This window comes from Lepidochelys kempii, chromosome 9 (genome assembly GCF_965140265.1).
Source record: "Lepidochelys kempii isolate rLepKem1 chromosome 9, rLepKem1.hap2, whole genome shotgun sequence".
In the NCBI taxonomy this organism is placed as follows: Eukaryota; Metazoa; Chordata; order Testudines; family Cheloniidae; genus Lepidochelys; species Lepidochelys kempii.
Genome location: NC_133264.1, coordinates 83,589,785 through 83,612,486, shown reverse-complemented (window position 1 = coordinate 83,612,486; position 22,702 = coordinate 83,589,785). Strand labels below are relative to the sequence as shown.

The 22,702-nt window shown below is 43.4% G+C and overlaps 1 protein-coding gene across 7 annotated transcripts in view; it reads right to left on the bottom strand.

Moving 5' to 3' along the window:
• TRPC5 (transient receptor potential cation channel subfamily C member 5) overlaps positions 1 to 22,702 on the bottom strand; it is a 139,688-nt gene that overhangs the window by 22,719 nt on the left and 94,267 nt on the right. For all 7 annotated transcript variants that reach the window (XM_073361164.1, XM_073361165.1, XM_073361167.1 and 4 more), the window contains exons 4-7: positions 18,985 to 19,321; positions 13,814 to 13,953; positions 7,671 to 7,993; positions 1,387 to 1,582 (exon numbers count right to left, since the gene is read on the bottom strand). In XM_073361164.1, the coding sequence (XP_073217265.1) occupies positions 1,387 to 1,582; positions 7,671 to 7,993; positions 13,814 to 13,953; positions 18,985 to 19,321 (996 nt within the window). The remainder of the gene's footprint in view (positions 1 to 1,386; positions 1,583 to 7,670; positions 7,994 to 13,813; positions 13,954 to 18,984; positions 19,322 to 22,702) is intronic.

The window sequence follows — 22,702 nt, the reverse complement described above, 5'->3', positions numbered from 1 at the left end:
TGACTTTTGTTCCCATTCCCAAATAACCCAACACAGCATCACCCCATAATGTCAAGATCCATGAAGCAGCCAAAATTGTCACACACACCCTCCGAATCTAACCTACTTTAAACACTATGTATACAAGGTTTAGGCTCCCTTCAGGCTTATTTACTTTAGGGCCTTAATAAAATCTAGAATGATGCCTTCCCAGGATCACAGACTGAGGCGTTCTTTTTCCTCTCCACCTGCAGTGCCTAACTCCTCCTGCTCAAATACCCACTGTCATTCAGAGTCTAGTTTTCATAACATTGACAATAAGAAAAGGAGTACTTGTGACACCTTAGAGACTAACAAATTTATTTGAGCATAAGCTTTCGTGAGCTACAGCTCACTTCATTGGATGCATGTAGTGGAAAATACAGTGGGGAGATTTTATATACACAGAGAACATCATTGTTTCATATTCTCTGTGTATATAAAATCTCCCCACTGTATTTTCCACTACATGCATCCAATGAAGTGAGCTGTAGCTCACGGAAGCTTATGCTCAAATAAATTTGTTAGTCTCTAAGGTGTCACGAGTACTCCTTTTCTTTTTGCGGATACAGACTAACACGACTGCTAATCTGAAACCAACATTGACAATGTGTCCCCAATTCTGCCTTTGGCTGTTCAAGTTGGCCCTTCGGTGCTTAAAATGAGGGTATGGTTTTAAAGACCAGTCTGAACACTCAAATACAGAGTTGGTCAAGTCTGAAAGTGGACCCATAATGCCAGACATAACTGAGCTCAGATCCTGCGTTCTGTGCGGGCGTTATCCTAGTCTCAGTGACTTCAGGGTTGCAGGATCAGGCAATTACAGGATTGGTTTGCAGTTCAGTTGAGAATTAACTGATTTCAGTTGGTCCATTTTGGAATCAAAAGTTACAGAAGTGGCTCTTTGCACATATGAGCAAAGAAGGTTTGGATAATAAGTGATAGGACTGAGGAGAAAAGACACCAGAAAACATTTAAAAATGAAACAAAAAGTGAAGAAAAAAAACAAACCCTTTCAAATAAAACCACCCAGTTGCATTGGGTTTCCTGTGTGCTATAAGGTAAGTAAGTAAGCTGTTAATGGCAAGGTGATTAATACACCTGAGGGCAGAGTTTAAGAAAAATAGGACAGTTAATAGGTGATAACCCTCTGCAGTCAAGAAGCATTAGAGTCTAGCAGACCATCATCCATGAACACAGAAACACACTGGTTCAGTCTAGTGACTGGAAACTCCAACACACTAGCTGCCGAGGAGTTGAGGAAATAGCCCCAGTCATCCTGGAAGAAACCATGAGACACAAATGCTGCATGTAAAGCAGATAGAGCTTGCGGAGAAAATCGGAAAGGAAGATGGAGGGACAACTTACAGCGATGAGCTGGTAGGAGTTGTTCATCATGGCTATGAGCATGTTCAGCAGCACGACCAGGGAGATGACATTGTACGTTCCGAACATGGTGGCCCCGACAAACTCCGTGAACTCATGCCTAGCCTTCACATTGGTGACGTAGAGATTCAACAGACCAAACACGGACCAGAAGAGCGACTGGAGGGTCTCAAAAAGTCTGCAAAAGACAAACTGCACTTTACTAGTTGGGTCTGGGAGGACAAGAAAAACACTTAGGTCTCTCTGAGCCGTGTCTGTGATGAGGGTGAGTACAATGGTGCACTGCAGGGTAGGGCTTCCTGCACCGTAGCCATGGTGAGGGTGGGGATTGTGCTGCAGTGTACCATAGGGCACTATGAGCCATTGCCATGAGGAAGATGGGTACTGCAGTGCACTGCACCATAGGGCTCTATGCACCCTGGTCATGGGGAGGATGTCAAGGTGCACTGCACCACTGAAGCCATTCGGCCTTCAGTGCACATGGGCAGGCTGCATCCCTGCGTTCACACTGAGATGAGTGTGCTGAAGAGCAGAGCCAATACCTTCCTTTCTGGAGGGTCAGTATGTGCTTCCCCCTTACAGACTACAGTCCATCAGCCAGCGCAGGAGGGAGCTGCACCCTGGACCAGTGTTCCCGGCCCTGTTCGGAGTTCCAGTGGCACCGTGACTCCCCTGCCCTTGTGCTCAGGGGGGTGCAATGACTAGGGCCATAACTGCCCCGACAGGTGCACAAGGAGATTCCCCTACACACACAGAGGGCCAGACACGATTGGGCCCCTCTTGTTAAAAATTTGCATGCTACAGTATAAATAATCTCTCCCATTCCCACAGGGTCTCCATCAGGAAGACCTCTGCATGCATAGGCAACGCTTCAGTCACCTCTGAAGTGCAGCATGGGAACATTATGACAGCACACGGCCGTACTGCATCACAGGAGAGGAGGTGAATATCACATCCTGCTGAATCTCCAGGGGTGATATTGGCAGAGAGCGTGCAATTACCTCAATTGGATATTAACCAGGACAATGGGGCTCAGACCCCTACTCTGTATCCTCACATCACAGGTGGTTAGGGACCCCTGTATTATGTCTGATGAATGGCAGAACCTAGTACAGTACAGTGCCCCCAGCATTATGCAGGAGCACTTGCTCAGTCCTGACTCAGAAGAAAGTGTGTCACCTAATTAATGCAGCATGATAGGGTTCTCCTTTGAAGTCTCCTGACCCCACTTAACTTTAGAGCTATGGCTATGGGTTGCTATGGCTTCTGCCATAGACAAGTGACCTTTTGCAGTCATGTCAAATACGTTATCAGGATTGTGAATAATCACTCCTTTGGGTATTATTGTTTCAAGTTTTGGGGAGCTGACGTTTCTATCTACATTTAAGATGTTTTGGCTTTGGCCTGGGGTCAATAGATGGTTTTTAAAAAAAAGAGTCTTACTGTAAAAACCAAGAAAGTATTGCTTAAAAGAATATAATCTATTTTGGATGTGCTTGAAATATTAGGAATCTGTTGTATTGGTTGTTCATTTGCCTGTTAAATTCTTTTGGCATTCACACCTTTACTATCCATAGAGGAGTTGCCATTCTTTACAATTTTAACTCTTGTATTACAATCTGGGTTCTATAGAGCCTGGGCCAAATTATGAAATCCTTAATAAAGCAAAACTCCCCTTGATTTGAACAACCTGACTTCTCTGAGAGGCATATTAGTTGAATAAGGATGGGGTAAACATTGAGTAAGGACCTAGGCATTTGGCCCCATTACTTAAGTCTGTGAAACTGTACCTGAGCGATGTAAAGAAAAAAGCACAGATGACACCGTAAGTCACATGACACAATCAGTACACCCACTTTTAAAGGGACCGCCCCATCTCCCAGCTAAACAGCTGAACTCATTTGATTATTATTAACAATAATAACAATACCTAGCCCTTGTATATTGCTTCTCATCAGCAGGTCTCAAAGAACTTTACAAAGTAGGCCAGTATCATTATCCCCATTTTACAGATGAGGAAACTAAACTGAATTTTTAGCAAATAGTTTGTAAAACAATAGAAAAATATTTATTGTTTTTTAAGATCTAATGTAACGAATGAGGTATCGAATCATCCTAGTGAACCAGAATACCAACTAAATGAAAAGTCAACCAGCTTACTGCTCAGCCCAAATAACATTAAACACATATAGCCAAAGGGAAAACACAAGAGCTATCTGTCAAACCACCTGCCAACAACAGGGAATAACTCTCTAGTTGCACACAGAATGGGGAAAGGGGACAAGCAGAAGGGAAATCTAAGTGAGGGGAGGGAGGGAGCAGTCAAGAATGAGCTATCTGACATAAAAATGCCTTATAGCCTGCACTAAAGGGATTAACCAAGGCCTCCAGGAGACATTGTGGCGGGGAGTTTCATCATGGAGGAAAAAAAAATTCCTTGGTTTGCTGCTTGACTGTACCTTGCAGAATTACATCCTCCCCATCCAGTCATAAATCTCAGGTAGGAACATAAGATGGAAAGTATTTGTTCAAGGATTTAGGACCGAGGGGTGAAATTCTGTCCTCAGCCACATGATTATCAATCTGGAATAACTCGTTGAGGGTGAATAGCATGTTACTTTGGATTTACACCTTTGTAACTAAGAGCAGAATTTGACCCTAGGCTAAGAAGGAACGTTATATTGACACTCACACACGACCCTGAATGGTATCCTAACATTAGCAGGCAGTGCAGCTTATCAGGAACAGCTGTAACAGACACCTTTCTTCCTGAGGGCCAAATTGTATGACCTTTACACTCGTACAATAGCATTTTACTCCACACAGAGTGCCATTGATTTCAGTGGGGCTCCTAGTGGATTAAGAAATTATTCTGTATGAGCAAGGGGTTCATACGCTAAATAGGAAACAGCCAGGCCGATGTTGTGTGCTGCAATTCTGTATAACAATAATATTTTGTTATTCTTTCCTCTCTCTTTATGTAGTACAATCACATACTGCCCGCAATGTCTAACAGGGGACCCGAACCAAAAGGCCATGTCCATTGTTAGGCACTTTTGATGAGGCTCACAATATTTTAGAGGAATATTCTTTTAAAATAGAAACCATTTCTGAAATGTGAACTCTGAGCATCTACTGGGAGAAACAGCAAACCTCAACGGCCCTCTAAAAGCATCTGAGGAAAAGACAGTTCCTGCTTCACTCTCTGGTGCACCGTTAGCCTCCAGCAAGGCTGCAGTTTCTAGTGTGTCTTAGAGAAAATGGCAACCCAGTTAACAGCGTCCCTCTCAAGACAAAATGACACTGCAGAAAACAAGGAGTCACTGACTCCCTCCCACCCCCTTTTGGTTGACTGAGCCTCTGTGATAAATATATTCCTCAGACTGCCTGTCTAAGCAATAGACACACTCCACTTTCTCATGCACAGAGAGGCCAAAGCCTAAAAATTTGAATTATTAATGGCTTCACCTCGTTGCTGTCACAAAGGAATATTACTTTTCCTTGAGCTGTGTTTGTGGGTCAGAAAATTTCTTCGCAACAGATATTAGACCCATCCTTGGGGAGTAATCAGAAATAATATGATGGTAAATAGGTGTCATATTTTAAACGAGTTGTACAAACATGAACAGTGCTCCTGTTTCTCCTTCTCTGATTATAAAATTAGCTCTTATTATGTGACTGCCTCGGAACACTTTTAGAGATTGAGGGGACTCACTGGAAGCATTTTGCATTTCTTCTACCACTAAGGAGGGATGAATTCAAGCCAACTTGAGGTAGCATTAGGCTTGATTTGAATTCACACCAATGCTGCTCATTCTAAGAGTCCCATAGATATAATTTCCTATTTTGCAGGTTGCCCATTCTTAGCAAGTCGCACATGCTGTGTGTCTGTTTGAGGAGTGAAATGTCAGCTTGCCCTGGGGGTTTTAATAATGACTATTTAAACTTTTAAGAACACAGTGAATAAACTTCTTAAGCCCAGCTCAGACAAAAAGGCAATGGCAATGTATTCTGCCCCCTGCCAAGGGAGCTGGGTCCTAATGTTCCCCACCCACTGCTGCTTTGTTTTAAACAAACCTCTGTCCCCAGATGCCGAGTGCCCTCAACTTTCTCTTTGTGAGGCAGTCTTGTTGGCAAGAGGTTTAAATGCACAGCGGTACCGGAGAATGAGTGGTCTGCATTTAAAGAATGCTGTCAAGTTGATTTGTGCACTTTCTGTCAAGTGGTTATATATCATTTTTTAATTCCCTGTTGTGTGTTACACCCTCTTAGAAACTTGAAAATCACATTTTTTCCCCCGTGACCAAATGTGCTTTTTTCTTTAGTCAAACATCTGTTATTTCCTTCATTGATCAGATGGCACTGAAAGCAGCAAAGTAACTGGCTTGCAATAAAGCTGGGCCCAAACAAAAATCCCAGATTGAAATACTCCCTTCCTCCCATACCCTTCAGCTCCAGGGTTGACTGGATCTGGTTCTGAACTCAGTGCTTCAGCCCTTTTACTTGTCAGAAACTTCAATTTATAGAGCATCATGTCCTGCCAAAACATTTCTCTCTGTGGATCAGCTTTAGCTCAGCTATAGGAATGATGTTTGTTAGTTAATTTACTGCTGCAAAGGGAGCACAAAACATTTTTGTAGGAGCATTAAAATATTTACCATGGGATAAAATGAAGGGCTTTAATTCTTTTTTCACTAACACCATGTGGCTCTCTTCACTTCAGAGGTGTTAGTATTGGGCTAAATGAGTTAACCAAGCCCTCCATGTTTCTGATTTGCAATGGTTGAAGAGCTCTTCTTAGTAAAGGGGAATGACAACGTCTGTGCTTCTTTTAGGAATGCATCCGATGAAGTGAGCTCTAGCTCACAAAAGCTTATGCTCAAATAAATTGGTTAGTCTCTAAGGTGCCACTAGTACTCCTTTTCTTTTTGCGAATACAGACTAACATGGCTGCTACTCTGAAACTTCTCTTTTAGATCTGCCACCTTTGGTACCTTTGATCATGAGGGGCTGTTGACATGTGGCCTCTGGCAGGAGTGGATGTAATTTCACCTAAGTGGTTCTGCTCTTTTTAAGAGGAAAGCATTAGCAGGATGGCTGGAGCAGTTGCTCTTTTGCCCCAAGGCCTGGCACACTTGGGGTCTGTCAGCGCCTGGATCTGATAAGCTTGTGGACATGTTGCAAAGCCCATTTTTTAATCCTAAACATTTGGGCGAAAGATGAATGGAGCATTTGGGAGCATAATGGAGAGTTTTATTTGATTCACTATCAAGTGGTGAATAATAATCTCTTCTGCTTGTTTGTGTTTTATTTATTTTATTTTCTATTGTATCTTTCAAGCACTGTAAAAACACCAAGAGCAATTGGATTGGTGCTGATTATTATCAATATTACGGCTATTATTCATTAAAATAAATGCACAAGAAAGACAATTCCAGTTATTCTTCAGTTTGCACTTGTTTCTTCAGCCATGATCTGTGCCAGTTACCATCCCAGCAATTTATATAGCAGTTCCTCAGTAAAGAACTAGCATTTCCTCCAAGTCTCTCTGATCACACCTACATCAGTATCAATAAAATCACTGAAGTCAACAGCATTACACTGGTGTACAACCAGCCCAGGTGAGATGAGAATTTTGCCCAAGCTGTATCACCAGGGCTATAACCTATGCTATGTTCCCAGGCTTCAAGTCAGTTTCATTCTTTGGGTTTGATTGCATAGAGCATTTGTTATGGTCCTACTGTATATTATTTTATATTGCTGTTATTTATCATCATTTTAGTTTATTCTATGCATAGGTTTGTTCCTTCCCTTTTATTTTATACTTTATTTTTTTCTCACACTGAAAGGATTCCTTCTGTGGAGTAACCATGATTTTCTAAAGGATATTGACATTATACAGGGGGCATTACTAAAATACCTTCCAGTGTATACATAGGATCCCATCCTGCACTGAATGGGAGATGGACCAGAGGACCTGGTGGTAGCAGCTCTTTTCATTTTTTAATTTCTATGAGACTTATCACCACCTCCCTTGGGTCACAAACATCCCATCATAGGGAGAGACCTTGTGCTCTGGAACTAAGTATCGTTCATGACAGCTAAAAGGCAGACTTCAGCAAAGGGTCTGCCCCAGTTAACTCAGACTTTCCTTACATAACCAATCAACTGGCCTGACAAATAAAGGCATTCGCAGCCAACGCGTAGAGACTGTTAAGGTAGGAAGCAACGTAAGTCAGCATTACAGAAAGGGGATGGAATCTTACGTGGAGAAGGCATTGTTCTGTTTCTCACATCGGATCCCCTTGCAGTTGTTGGGTTCCTCTGAGGCACTGGTCTCATAATAAAAATAAAGCTGGTTCAGTCCATTGGCAAAAGCCAGAAGCACCAGACAGTAGATAAAAAGGAATTTGAGGATGTCTAGCAGCATGCGTCCCAGAGAGATCTGCAAGGGGCCCAGGTGGGAATTTGCTGTAAACAGGGATATGAGACGCAAGGAACTTAAAATGTTGGATATTGCAAAGAGAGCTTCTGCAATGAGCGTCGGGTGCCACATTTCCCATTCCTCCCTTGGACGAGAACCATTATACTGAAAGAAATAACAAGGGTACAAAAATTAATGGTGCAGTAAACACTTTAACATAGCCCCAAAAGCCACAACTGCTAACAACATTTCATTAAGCAGTACACTAACCAGCTTTTGATTACTTGAACAGATGGTGTTCAAATCTGGATCTCAGTCAGGGTTAGGTAATGCTCAGGGTTCAGGTTTGAAAAGCTGACGTGGTTAAGGCTCAGGTTTGAATTCAATGGAGTCAACATCTCACAAGTTGTTCCTGTGAGATTTTGTCCTCAAGTGTGACAGTTTCGTGAGATCAGCTTTTCATCAAAGATTATTAGCATGCCTGAGCTAGATTCAAAAATTAAGCTCTTTAGTTTTGGAATGAAAATTTTATGGACCAGTTCAGGACCATGGATTCAAACAGAACCCCTATCACCCCTAAAATTCAAAGGAGTTCAAATTCCTCATTATCAAATTTAAGATTCTGATTTTGGTCCATTATCAATTTTTTTTTCACTTCCAGATTGTTCATACACATTTGAAATGGTGCTTTTATACTCTGGGATAAGCAGAGTGGAAAAGGAAGGAAGAAGGAAAACATGGATGAACAATAGAATGTGGTAACTGTATGCCTTCCTCCTTCTTATTTCAAAAAGAGCCAGGCTCCCAGAACTGAAATGCTTTCTGCACATTAATTTTCTTATTAGTTAATTTGGCATGGTAATTTTAGGAGAGTCATAAAAACAGAGGTCATAATTATAGCTGGAACACTGGATACACCTGAAAGCATCAACTATAAAATTAACTAGGTTTATAGTGCAATTATAAAAGCATATGAATTATTTGGGCCAAATGTTCCCCTGGTGTAAATAAGTGCACTCTAGTGACATCAAAAGAGTCATGGAGGCTGATTACATCAGTGTAGCTCCATTGGGCTGACCTACAATGGTGTAACAGATCAGAATCAGATCTTTTAACACCAGGGCTGAATTTGACCTCTTAGTTCTGTTCTGCTCATTTACCATGTACCATGTAAAAAGGCAAAAAATGTTCCTAGAAAGGCGAATACAGTAACAAGTGTTTTATAGCAACTGATAAATTTTGTAACCTTTAAGATAAACACACTTTACTCTGATAGAGGTATCTTTGTAACGCCCTTCAGTTTAAATCTTAAGGTCCAATGCATAAAAATCACAACTTTTCAAGGAGATAAGTAGAAGCAACCATGGGCTTCACAAAGGAGGACTTGGGCATGGCAGCACTAAACATCACATCACCTAACTTTTCAGCACCCTGCCACCTTGTGTCATTTGCAACCCCAAGTGAGGCAACCAGGTTCCCTATGCATTGTGTAGGAAGAGTTGTGCACCTAAAATAGGGATGGATTCACAGAAGCCAGCCTGTGGAGTGGGGAGCTGTCTAAGCTCACCTGTAGGAAATGCTGAGAAGTGGGGTGGGACCTAAGCCCTGCCCCTCAAAGGGAATTAGGCACCTATCTCTGCTCAGGATTCACCACCAAGCCAGAAACTCTCTCCTGGAGTTATGCACCTAAGCCATTTCAAGAATAACAAGGCATGGTTCCCCTCCTCACCCCAACATCTCTTTAGCCCAGTGGTTAGCACACAAAGTGGGAGAGCTGGATTCAAATCCCTACTCTGTTGGTTTCAGAGCAGGGAGCTGATGGGAGGTCTCCCATGTGTGTGTCCTAACTACTGGGCTCAGAGTCATTCTCTTGCAGGTCCAATGAATCTTTAAGTCTTTCATACAAGGTGGGAGAGATTGAGAGAGACCCCTCTCCCATAGCCATAATCTGGGAGACCTGTGTTCTTGTTGCTGCTCTGAATCAGGCAGAATAGGGATTTGAACCCAGGTTTCCCACATTCCGAGTAAGGGCTTTAATTACTGGTCTAGCAGAGATAAAGGGGGAGGCTCTACTGGCCCCTGGCTGTCTGCTGGGTGTATTAGGCATGCTCGGAGAACACCTACCAGATCAGGCCCTGCAGGAAAGGTAGGCAGGGAAATGCCTTGTTTGTGAATCCTGCCAAGCCCTAGACATGAGTTAGGAAGTGAGCAGCTTTGTGATCAGGACTTAGGCAGCTTTGCACATGCCCACAGGGAGCAGTTTAGGCACCTAGGGGACTTTAGATGCTTACAGGGTTAAGTGGTAGCTGAGCAATGGTTTTGTCAGTGTCAGTGACAGGTACCTAAATACTGCTTGAAAATCTAGCTGCGATACAGTGCAGCTGCATTTCTACATGACCTCTGATTGCTTCTGACATTTCCAAACTGTTCTCCACTTCCATGAACACCAGGGACTCACTTTGTTAACTGGATTTGAAGCTGGCCCTTAAACGTTAACAAACAGTGCAGATGTTGTTATCTCTTTGCTATTACCTCAACCATATATATGTGTATATATCTATAGCTCAGTGAGAGAGAATCAAATACTTGGGAAGCAGATTCGCATGGAAGCTTCAAAATTCTGCTTTGAGTGCTGGCGAGAAACTTCCCAACAGCACGTGGCTCTCTGCCAGCATTTAGAGTCAGCTGCTATTAAAAAGAACTTGACAAGGCCTTTTTCATCTCACAGATCTTTATTTTAAAAACGGCAATTTTTCAGGGCTGTGTTGTAATGGCACTATATAAATCAATGGAACCCCCTCACTTGCAATGCCGTGTTCAGTTCTGGTCAGCCCAGCAAAGTGCATAGCAGAAATAGAAGGGGTTCAGAGATGTATAATGAAAATGATTAGACACACAAAAAGACTGAAATGGTTGGGGCTGTTTAGACACCAGAGAAAGGACAGTATAGAGAAAGGTAAACTGGGCTCTCCCATTTACTCTTTCTCATAATACAAGAACAAGGGGATACTCAATGACATCGAAAGGCAGGTAATTTAAAACTGATAAAAGGAAATACTTTTTACCCTACACTTAATTGATCTGTGGAGTTCATTGGCATTAGATAACACTGAGGCCAGAGTTTAGTTAGAATTCAAAACACATTAAGCATTTGCACAAATACTTACTACATTCCCAGTCACACTACAAAGAATTTGTAGAACACCAGAAGAGTTATAAACCCCTATGCTTCAGGGCACAAGCCAACCTCTGGGTGATAAGGATTATGAAGACACTTCTGTTAGGTTATTCCACCACTGACGAATCCAAGGTTTCTTGCACCTTCTTCTGAAACATCTGACACTGACAGATGCAGGATACCGGATTAGATGGACTATGGCTTTGATCTGGCATAGCTACTGGCATGTTCCTATATTGATTAATGTATCCATGAGGCCCAGGGTGCAGAGATGTGGGGTTCCATTTTGAAGAGGCAGGTGTGGGAAGAGAAGCTGAGAAGGGAGCTGCGCTGGCAGGGACACCTGAGGAATGGAGTGCCAACGGCTGGGCATTTAAGGCTTCAGCTCTGCCCAGCAGTGTGCAGGGGCAGTGCTGCATCTGTATATAGGAGACAGCACAGGAGTGGAGAGGTAGGCCGGGAGGAGGAGCTGCAGAGCCAAGCTGTGAAAAGTCAGGGGTGCTGTCCAGTGAGACTGCCACAGTCCTCTGATCTCAGAAAGGCATGTCAGGGCTGAAGGGTTAGGACATAGTGAGAGGATGTGACATGGAGGGTGTATGCACTGCAGCTGGGACTGAGCCTCCCCACCCGGGTAGACAGATTCACACGAGTGGGGCTTGAGCTACCGTGCTACAAATAGCAATGTGGACATTCCATCAAGGGCAGAAACTCGGGCGTGGCCCCTAGGCTTCTGCAGCCCAGCTCCAGACCAAGCTGCAACCTCCCCACTATTATTTTGAGCAAGGTGACCCTGCTAGAATGAATCGGTCTACCCAGACAGGGAGGCTTGCTCCTAGCTGCAGTGTAAACATACCCATGGATGTTCAGGGCCTGCAGAGGCTCAGTGGGATTAGCTACCCTTCCAGCTTTATGACTGTATGGAAGTGTGGGCGTTTGCATGCAGGGCTCTGTGGTTTTGTAGGTATGAATTACTCATTCATAAAGAGAATGTGGGTAGCTGTATGTTTGCAGATATGCATGGCTTGGGTTGCGTGTATTTGTTTGTGCCTGGTGTTTTAGGTGTTATTGGTGGGTGTGGGGTAAGCGGCTGTGTGTCTCAGAGAAAGAGAATTGCCACGTTGCTGATTGGGTCACATGACTTACGATTTCCAGCTATTTTATTTTTATTGCTCACAGTTCAAAGACCAAATGTTCAAGTGTTTAATTTTCTCTCCTGCTGTAAATGTCTGGAGAAAAAGATGTAATCTGGCTTTGCTTTGATACTGATACAGAACAACCTGATCAGGGAGTAGCAGCTATCTTGGCATTCTCTTTGAAAAGTGCTAATTCAGCGGTAAGCAGCCTTCTGCACTTTAAAATGGCCCCTGTGCTGGTCTTTTTATCTGACGAGCTTATACTACAGCCTTCCTGTTTCAGCTAGCTTGTGAAATATTTAGTTTCCTCATCTCTCTCCTCTCTCCTTACATTATGACTGGCTACAAATGGACAGAGAACCTTGGAGCAGTGAACTTCTGCAGCACTGGTCTGAGTTCAAGCTGCTGTGGTTAAAAAAAAAAGCAAAATCTTCCCTTGTGTACATAGTGGAACCAATGTTATGGAGCAGCAAAAAGGGAAAGCCCTAATTGCTGTGGGACCAGTCACATCCACAATGCAGGGGAGGAGGTCAGGTTATGGAGAGCCCCACCTAGGGAACACTGCATCCCCTACGTACCCAGGAGATGTACTCTGTGGAGGTTCTCTTCTAACCCTGGAGGGTGTGGAGAGATATGGGAAAGGGGACTAGTGAGTGTGCAGTGATGTAGATCTACTGCCCTAAACTCCCTGCATAAAGAAATGTTCAGATTCAGACCCATGTCTAAAGCAGCAGGAAGCTAGATCTGGAATTGTAATTTCAGATGTCTATGGCCTCAGAAGCAGGAACTCTGGGAGCTGGTGGGGAAGGACACTCCCAATCTGAAAACAGGGTTACTTCATGTTTGCCTTACACCACTGTAACACCACTGACTTCAATGGAGTTACTCCTGATTCACACCAGCATGAGAGGAGAATCAGGCCTACAGACTCTGTGAACACCAGAAAGATTAGAGAAAACTCTGTGAGCCGGGTCCTGCAAGCACACCACTCCCACTAAAGTCGATGGGAGTCACTGTGTTGAGGTATTGCAGGGACTGAGCTGTGTGTGTGTGAGAGAGAGAGAGACAGAGAGAGAGAGTGCTTCTGGCAGTTCCCTGGCTTCAAAGCTTGTACATAAATTAAATTAGAGCATCAGATGTTTATAAATCTGAAAGGTGCTTTTGAGGATGAACGGTAATATGCACTAGCTCAGTTAGTGGAGCTGACAGTAAGGAATCTGCAGCATAGTTGTAAAATCTCAACAGAGTATTTTATCATTTTCCCCATTTACATTATAAAACTCTAATTTTTTTTCTGATCTCCCTATTCTGGATTCATTGTTACATATTAAGTGGATTTAGCACTGTTGTAAGGTTCTCAGTGACAATCCAGAAACTTGAGGTTCACTCTTTATCCACAGTTACAAGGTGGGCAGTGGTTATGTGAACTCCTCCCACAACACCCCGCCAATGTGCCTTAACCTTAATCAGGCAGGACAACCTGTAAGGGGTGAGAAGCATGCTTGTTCTCCAAACCATTTTAGTCACTGGCTTTCCTACTGAGTTTGCAAACAAGGATGCCAACTAGTAGCACTTGTGATGTGGGCACCTGTTCTCTCTGAGCTGGAATTTCAGCGTTGACAGATAATTTCCTGTGTACTATAGTTTTCACACACATGTGCCAACTTACTGTACCTTGACATAAGCAACAATTTTCAGGGAGATAGTTGCAAGATAGAGCGAGTTCATTGCAAAGTCCATCAGATTCCACCAGTCATGTACATACTCATTGAATCCACCATCCCACATCTCCTTGATTTCTCCCCAAATAAAACCTGTGGAAAGAAAGAGAGTTTATCTGCATGAGGGAACATTACTGCCCATTAAAGCAGAGCAAATCCAATGTAATAAAAGGCAATTATAAACTAACTGCTTGGGAAAAAATGCCTCATCCTTTTTCCTTTCCTACAAAATCTAATAAAGCTGCTTACAGAGTGTTATATAGCAGAATGGGAAATGCAGTCAGAAAAGGAACGGCTCAGGCTCAAGCTGTCCTGCCCAGTGCTTCACATACTAAGCACAAGGAGATGCTGCATGAAACACACATTCCTTTTAACTGTTCTAGGCCAAAGTTCCCCTTTAGAAATTGTGGGTGACATGGCTCAGGGGAAATTTTTATTGATTTAAATAAATAAATGATCTGAGTAAATTTATTTGTCTTTAGTTATTAATAGAGCACCCACCTCTGTAGTGTCTAAGGGTAATTCAGTGCTCCTTAATGATGCCAGCGTGGCAGCCTTGAAGGCTGATTTCCCTACCCTTATCCATAAGACAGGTGACAGTCACACAAGCTTCCCTCCATCAATCTGCCTCAGCCCTGAGATGGAAGGATCACATCCATTCTCCAGGCACATTCATTCAATTTCACCTTATTCTATGAATAGCGCCACTGACTTCCATAGGACTACTCGTGAGCAAGCTGCTACTCAGCATGGGTAAGGGTTTCAGAATCTGGCCTTCAGTTTACGGCCTCTTTGCTGAGGCTGTCAGCTAGAGTTCCACTTAGCACCATTTGTGGTGGTGGCTTTTGCGATGTGGACGTTTATTCACTAGGAACTGGACTGAGACAATCAACTCCTTTCACAAATGTCAGCCTCCAACAGGGAATTATTCTCACTTGTTACTAACCTAGGCTAAATTTGCCTACAGTCGTGACATAAGGCTCCATACCCTGTTACCATTCCCCTAAGCCATCTAGAGTAACATTTCCAAAAAAGCCTATGTGATTTCAAAGCCTAGCCCTCATTTTCAAATGTCACTTAGGTGTTTCGGAGCTTAGGGTATGTCTACACTGCAACTGAGTGGTATGATTGTAGCATATGTAGTCACACCCGATTTAACTTAAATCTACCTAGCACGGGTACAATCATAGTAAAACCACAGCAGAACAGGTTTCAGTGTAGACGATACAATCCTGCCTGGACCCTGTGTACACGGGTAGCTAGCCTGAGTAGAAGTTCATGCTGCTGCAGCTCCATTGCTACTGGCCCCTGTGCTTGCTAGACTAAAGATAGCTCGGGTATGTTTTCTGCAGTGTATTCATACCCTAAGTCCCCTTTTAGACTCTTAAGTGCCTAAGTGACTTTTGAAAATGGGACTTTTGCTCCTAAATCCCTTAAGCACTTATGAAAATGTTACCCCATCCCCATATATTTTGCATGGTTGAGTTTACAGCATTGGACGTGACTCAAGAACCAAGACTTAAATCAGAAAAGAAAAAAAAAGCATCAAGAGAGTGGCTAACAAACATCCGACAACAGAATTATGACGTGATCCTCCAAATTGGGATATCAGTTGAGTCTGTTTTCTAGGGCTTTACAGGTTTAATATGAAGAACAAAGAGCATGGAAATTAACTGTTGCAAACATAAAGATATCAATCACATTTTCTTGGCTGATGCCACTGGTCAGGTCAGCAGCATGTTATGACCAATAAGGTAATTTTAGTACAGCTGTCTTAAAATCTTTGCACGCACAAAATAAAATAAAATAAAATAAAATAAATCAATGGAGCAGCTTCTGCTGAAGATCAACTATGTTGTATTTATTGTGAGTAATCATAGTTAGCATTGTTACTATAGTTACTGTAATGCTGTCTGCACTGTACGTGCCTGGTCGTTCTTTCTCTCTCTCTCTCTCTCTATTTTACAGATATTTCATAAACAAAAAAGGACGTTAAAATGGTAAATTCTTCCTTACAGACACATCAGCATCTCATTTGAAGGTCTGTTTTTCTCCAAAGAATTTCATATAATTTAAATGTGAAGTGGAGGGTGCGTTAAGTGGTAGGAAAAAAGGGTGTGTTTGCTGTTTATTCCAAGATGAAGTGAGCTGTAGCTCACGAAAGCTTATGCTCAAATAAATTTGTTAGTCTCTAAGGTGCCACTAGTACTCCTTTTCTTTTTGCATGTACATTTCAGCTGCACATTTGCTAATTCCTATTGTTTGAAGACTACAGAGAATGAGGCTCGGGCTGTGTGAGAGCTGTAGGGCTAGCCTGTGTGAAGTAGCACAAACTCTCCTGTCTTTTTGGTAAAGTTGGTCACAATGGGAAAAAAAGTTTGTTAACGCAACTCTGTCCTTTACCCATCCTTTCATCCACAGTTAGAATTTTGTAAAAATGATCCTGACTAGCAGTAAAACATAGAAGCAACATCTTTGGTTTTATTTGGAAAAAGAATGTGGCAGTATTTTGTCCAAATTTTGAAATGTTTGAAATTATCCAACCAGTTCTAGTCTTAGAACAAACTAGCTGTTTGAGCGTGTAAGCTTAAAGATGGGTTTTTGAAGAGATACTTGTTATTCACACTCCCCTTCCAGTGCCGCAACTTCAGTAAGTCTTTTTCTGGCCCACTGCAGATTTAGGGACTTGGGAGAATTTCTTGCTCAAGACTGGATGGTGGTGCAGACGGAGATTTTTGATACATTAGGTTCATCCCTCGAATGAAGAATGGCACTATAAACACAGTGTTCAGCACAGAACATGGGATGGGGCAGGATCACCTTAATTCACCTGTTGGCCCCAGTTCATCCAAGAACATTTTCCAGGGATTCCCACTGTGTGTGGGGAATTCCCAGATGCCATGTTAGGGCAACTCAGCATCTCCTCTATGTCACCAGAGCAGCACAAAGAGGCCAGAGAAAGCAGACAGAATCTGAGCCCAACTAATTTATCCTCACAACACAACAAGGTAGGGAAGTTTGATCACGTCTCCACTATACACTTGGTGAACTCAGGCCCAGAGAAATTAAATGCAGAGCTTGGCAGAACATTTTCGATGAAATTTCATTTCAGCAAAATGTGCTGTTTTGTTGAAGCCAAAAAATGTTGTGGAGATCGATCAGTTTCCATAAAAGTTTCAGCAGGAAGGCTTTGGGTCTGGGGAGAGAACAAGCAAGAGAAACCCCTATATCTGGGCGGAGGGGAGGTTATTCTGTTGGCCTAGGATGGAGGCTGGACAGGTACAAGTCCCTGATTTGGAATGATCTAGGCTAAAAAGCTCTGCTGTGGAAACAGGCAGAGCCAGGCCTTACATCTGGGTCTCCCACACACGTCGTCCTAAAACAGCCGAAAGGTTTTGTTTTCATTCCAGTGCAGACCGAAAACAAATTTTGAAACCTCATTGTGGTGCTCTGGTCAGCTCTAGGTAACCGACCTGTCCCAGGTGAGAAATGAAGCTTGTGGTAGAGCCAGGAACTGAACTCCTTTGAGTCCTAACCCAGGGCTTGACCATCCTACGAATCACCCTTCTGAGTAGGGACAGGCCCAAAGTGAATGTGCTGAGCCCAGAACCTTCGGGCTGAGTTTAAAGTAAGTCCAGGTTCGAAACACTGGACCTGATTGTACGTGCCAGCTGTAGGGGAGGAAGATGGCACCTTCATCGCAACAATGCAGCAGAAAGCAACATATATGGGCTGGCTTAATGGGGGAAGCTACATCATGAGTGGCCTTGTGATGTCACATTTGGCAGGGGAGAGTAAGGAAACAACTCTCTCTTATTTTTTATCTTTTAAAAGTATTTGTATTCACATCGCCTCTGAATTGGGTGAAGCACCTGATCTTGCAGGAGTGGCTTGCTGGAACTGAGAGGAGTAGCCAGCAAGAACACTATTGTGGAATTTGCCCTCTGCCCATACAATCCTTGGCAGATATTCTTCTCGGCCCTACAGCCTGTTTTCATCAGGAGAAGCAGATTTCTCTTAAGGGAGCCTCAGAATGAGACTCCAGCCTAAGCCGATGGTACATGGGAGCAGGTACATTTTAACACAAGAGCAAGGTAGAGTAAACGAAGCCAGACGTGAACCTAATGAAAGGAGAGATTGTGTTTCCTCTGTGAGTCTACAAGGTTTTATTTGCCACAGTGTGCATTTGAGCTCAAGGCAGCTCAGCTTGAAAGGGGAAATGAATCTGACTCATCAAACATATCAAAATGTGGTTTTTTGCTCTTACACTTCTGCGGGCTCTGAAAGCTGGGTTCCATGCTGCCATATCATCTTTATTCTTTGCTTTTGTGAAACAGACAGAACGGGGAAGCTGCCACTCATTTTTCTTCACAATTAGGGCTGCACTAATCAGCTTGGAATAGGCAGCTTCTGCTTTGACATTCCAGTAACCAGCTCTCCCCCGTTCATATTGGAGAGCTAGACTGTGACTTGGATTATGTGCCAGCACTGGGGCATAAGGCAGAGCAGGAGTCTTCCCTCTGATGCCCCATGTGCAGGCAGTCGCGTAGCTGGGGCGGGGCGGGGCAGCGGCCACTCCCCCACTGAGCACAAGTGGCGCCTTGTCAATGTCTTGGCGCCTTTTAAATTTTCCGCTGTTGAGGGATCAGGGGGAAAGATCCAAAATGTCAGGACGGGTGGGGAATGGGCAAAGAGCGAGCAGACTCTTAGCTCTGCCTCCCCCGTGCACCAGCCAGTGCAGTGGAGCCAATAAGAGAGAGTCACAATTTGTTGCTGGTATAGGCCAGCAGCCAGTTATGATGCCCCTTCCCCACTCAGAGCAAAGGGGAAGCGAGGAAGGAACTGCGCATCAAACAGACACAGCACCTCTCGCGGCTACCCCAGGTTGGTGCAGCTTCCTGAGGGCTATGCCAAAAGACACAGTAGCTGGCAATAAAAACAACAAAACAGCCCTAGCCCCATAGTTCCAGAAGAAGGACAGCAGTTAATGAAGTTTCCAGATTTGGTTGCCAAACCTGTTTACACGCAGATAACACAGAGACTAGCAATTAATCCACATGCAGTTATCATGAGCGTAAGTCTGCCAGTTGAGGCCCAAGCATATTTGTGTTTCCTCTGATTTACCTAGAACCCAGGGTAGGATCATCCATTCGACGATAGTGGGAGGTGGTCCCTGCACATGGAGATCAGTCCTGACAATGTGCTGCGATGCCAGAAGTAGCATGAAGAGGAAGGTTAGGTAAGAACCGGTGTGGCAGATAAACTTTATAAATGGCTTTTTAATGAACAGTCCCAGCCTGCTCTTAGGTGCAATTAAATATGCCACAGAAAGCACAGGAAATAGCAGTCCAATGGTGATGCAGGTCAAGAGCTTGACTGCCCAGTGTTTCCGCCTCCATCCTGGAAAGCCGTCATACCAAAGTGTAGCTAACAGCTGCTGGCAGTTTGGCTGAGCAACAAACTGGAGAGGGAGAAAAAAGGAAAAGGTTAGAAGGACAAAGATGCAAAGGCTTCTCCTGGACAGTGATCATCATGCACTTGGGATAATTTCCCGCTTTGGTAATTCACATGAGCTGCATGGCCTATACGTCCCCCTGTTTTCCTCTGGGCTCCCAGTGAGTGAGCTGCAGTGCACCGTGGCCTTTTACTGGGGATGGACCTGTTTTGGTTTTTTGGTGGTTGTTTTTTTTTAACTCAAGATGAAAACCCGTTGGGAAAGAAGAAGAACCACCGTGTACCTTTCCCCAAACACCAACCTAGGCCTATGGTAGTGCCAGGGATGGCAACCAGATTTCCGGAGTCCCAAGCTACTATCTTACCCATAAGGCTAGCCTTTCCCATCAAGGCGTCCTGACAATCAGCTTTCCAAACAGGGGCGGGCACAAAGCCAGACAGTTAATGTGCCAGGCCCAGAATCTTAATCTGCCATTTATGCAGCCTTGCAAATGGGGCTAAATTGGGCCTAACCCTGACATGGGTATGTAGGTGTAAAGTGAAAGCAGCTGTCCCCAGTTAAGCCACCTCTAAAGGGCCAGGCCCAGTCATACTCCCTCTGTTCAGAGATGTGCCACCAGGGGCACGAGCTACTTGAAATACAGTGTGAGGGTGCAGACAGTGGGTGGGGACACAGCCTTGTCCTCTGTATACTGGTCAGCTGAGCTGGCCCGGATGTTAGGTTTAAGCTTTATCAGAGAGTTTAAAGGACACTCTTTAGCTCCACACTTTCTCTCCCGGAGCTCCAGAGTAAGATGCTACTCAGACGTGAGTAAGGGTGGCAGGACAGGGAGCTGGATATCGGTAAACTAAAGTCTGAAGGAAACATTTCTAGATTTTGGGGACAGTTCTCCTGCTGATTCTGGCTATGGAGATCTGTGGTATATTCTGGACCAGTTCTGTGTGTAGGTCAGGAAGAGAGGGGGATTTTGCATTTTTTTTTACTACAGGCAGGATTTTAGTGCTTAACTTTGCTCTAGGAGGCTATTTCTGTTTTTAGTGTCCCTCAATAGAACAGTCACTGGTCTCATGTGAGCCCTAGTGCTAGAGTTACATAATTAATAGTTACTCTGAGCATCTTCTATTCCCAAGCTGCTGCTTCTCCAAATGCTTTTTTCAGCTTTTGGCAGACTCAAAAGAGCACTTGGCGGCATTTAAAAATGATTTGGAGACCAGATAGGCAGGAAGAGACAGAGCGGTAAAACTCTGTGTGTGTGTGTGTGTGTGTGTGTTTGCACGTGTGCCTGAAAGTGAACATATGCATCTGTGCATGCAGGCAGGCACATGCAAATGGGGGGGGGGGAAAGGGCTCGGTAGGCGAATGCATGTGGTTATGTGACGTTCTAACACGGAACGACTGGTGGGAAGCTGGATAAACTTTTGGCAAGGTTGTTTGTTGTCAGGGAAAGGTGGGCAGTTGTAAAATATCTGAGTCTAGTCAGGGAGAGGGACACTTTTGATCACAGAACAAAAATGACACTTTAATGTTCAATGTTCAGTTCTACTCTGAAAATGACTTTGAAGAAATGGGCTCATGGGATTCTACATTTATGGTGCCTGAGTGATTCCATAGCAGAAGTGCTTAGTTTACAAGTAAAAAGATGTTTTTTTCTAACCACCAGTCCTACAAACAGCCTTAGGATTCAAAACTCAAGCCAAGTTCTTTCTGACTTGTGCATCAGCATCAATAATAAATATTCTGCAACCAGATGCTGCCCTCAATTACATCTGGGCAAGCCTATTGCTTTCATAATATTTCTATTCAGAAACTTTTCAGAACAAAATGTATATTAAGGACCCTATCCCCATACCCAATCCGAGCTCATTACAGGATAGAGGCATACGTGCTTGTTTTTTGCCTTGCGATTTTTTTCATCCCCCTTGATGGGGTTATCCTTAAATTCATAGTTGATCTAAAATATTCCTGAGGGATTCCTTTACGACTTTTCACTCACACTCTACCAGTTCTGCATTCAAGATAACATGGAAAACCCATGACCTTAGTTCTAATCATGTCATTTCACTAAGGTCTTGTCTACACCAGGAGGGTTTTATTGTTATAGTTATGCTGGTATTGTTAAACCAGCAAAACCCTCTTAGTGTGGACACTGTTAGATCAGTATAAAAGTGCTATACCATTATTACTGCATCTACACTCGGGCTTTTACTGGCATAGCTTTATTGGTAAAAAAAAAAATCACCCCCCTAACCAACATAGCTATACCCGTGAAACATTTAAGAGTAGACAAGGCCTCTGAGACTGATCAGAAAACAGATTCAAGGTGGTGAGTAATCTGAAGATGGCAGTATTATTTGTTATTCATGGAGTGTCTCTGGAGAAGTGAGATTTGGTGTTTTATAGTGTTATTAATCCCCAAGTCACATGTACATTTAGGAGATAGTTATGTGCTCTTTGAGCCATTTCCCAAAAAAAATGTGTCTTATACCCAGGCCTGTTCATGGGTCCTACTGTTGCCCATCAGATGAGTTCAGATTTGACATGGCAAAGTCACTTTCATAATAAAGGTTCCCGCACATACCCAGACTTTTAACTATCCATTCACCACTAAAACTTCCTAACAAGACTTAGCTCTTACAGGGTGCTCTTCATCCATGATCTCAAAGCTCTTTTTAAAGGCCAAGCATTATCATTCCCATTTTAGAGAGGAATAAACTGAGACCAGGAAAAAAGAAAAATGACTTGCCCAACATCACACACACAAAGTCAACAGCTGAGCCAGCGCTAACACCTAGGTCCCCTGCCTACAAAAAGAGTGGGCAGGTGCTTGAGAAAAGCTTATATTCTCTCGTGAGTATTTGAACTATAACCTGAAGGATTGCTGGCATACAAAAGTTGGTATTCTCATTAATGCACTGGTGAAGGGGGCTGGTGGGAAATCCTTTCTCAAGAGCTCTCTCAGCACCTAAAGACATGATCTCGGAAGAGTCAAATGGTGATTTACTGTTCAAAGGGAAAAAAATCAAATAAGAAATTGACCAATTTATAGAGGCAAGATAATCCCTTCCTCTTCTTCTATATCTTTTTAACTGTAATTCACTTTGAAAACCCACATTAAGGAAAGTAATCAGCCAATGATTAATTATAGACGGCAAACTAACTAACATGTGACAAAAGTCAGACAGAATCCTTTAGGAGGGACTTAATGCCATTATTTTTTGTACATATTGACTTGGATTTTGTTCACCTATCTTAGGCTCTAAGATTCCTCATATAAGAGATGTCTAAATTTGCAGGAGCAGGTAATTCAAATGGATGGATTGATCTGCCTGAGTGCTAAGAATAAAAGTCCCAGAAGGAGCAGCAGGTGTCTGAGGTGTGGGACATTTA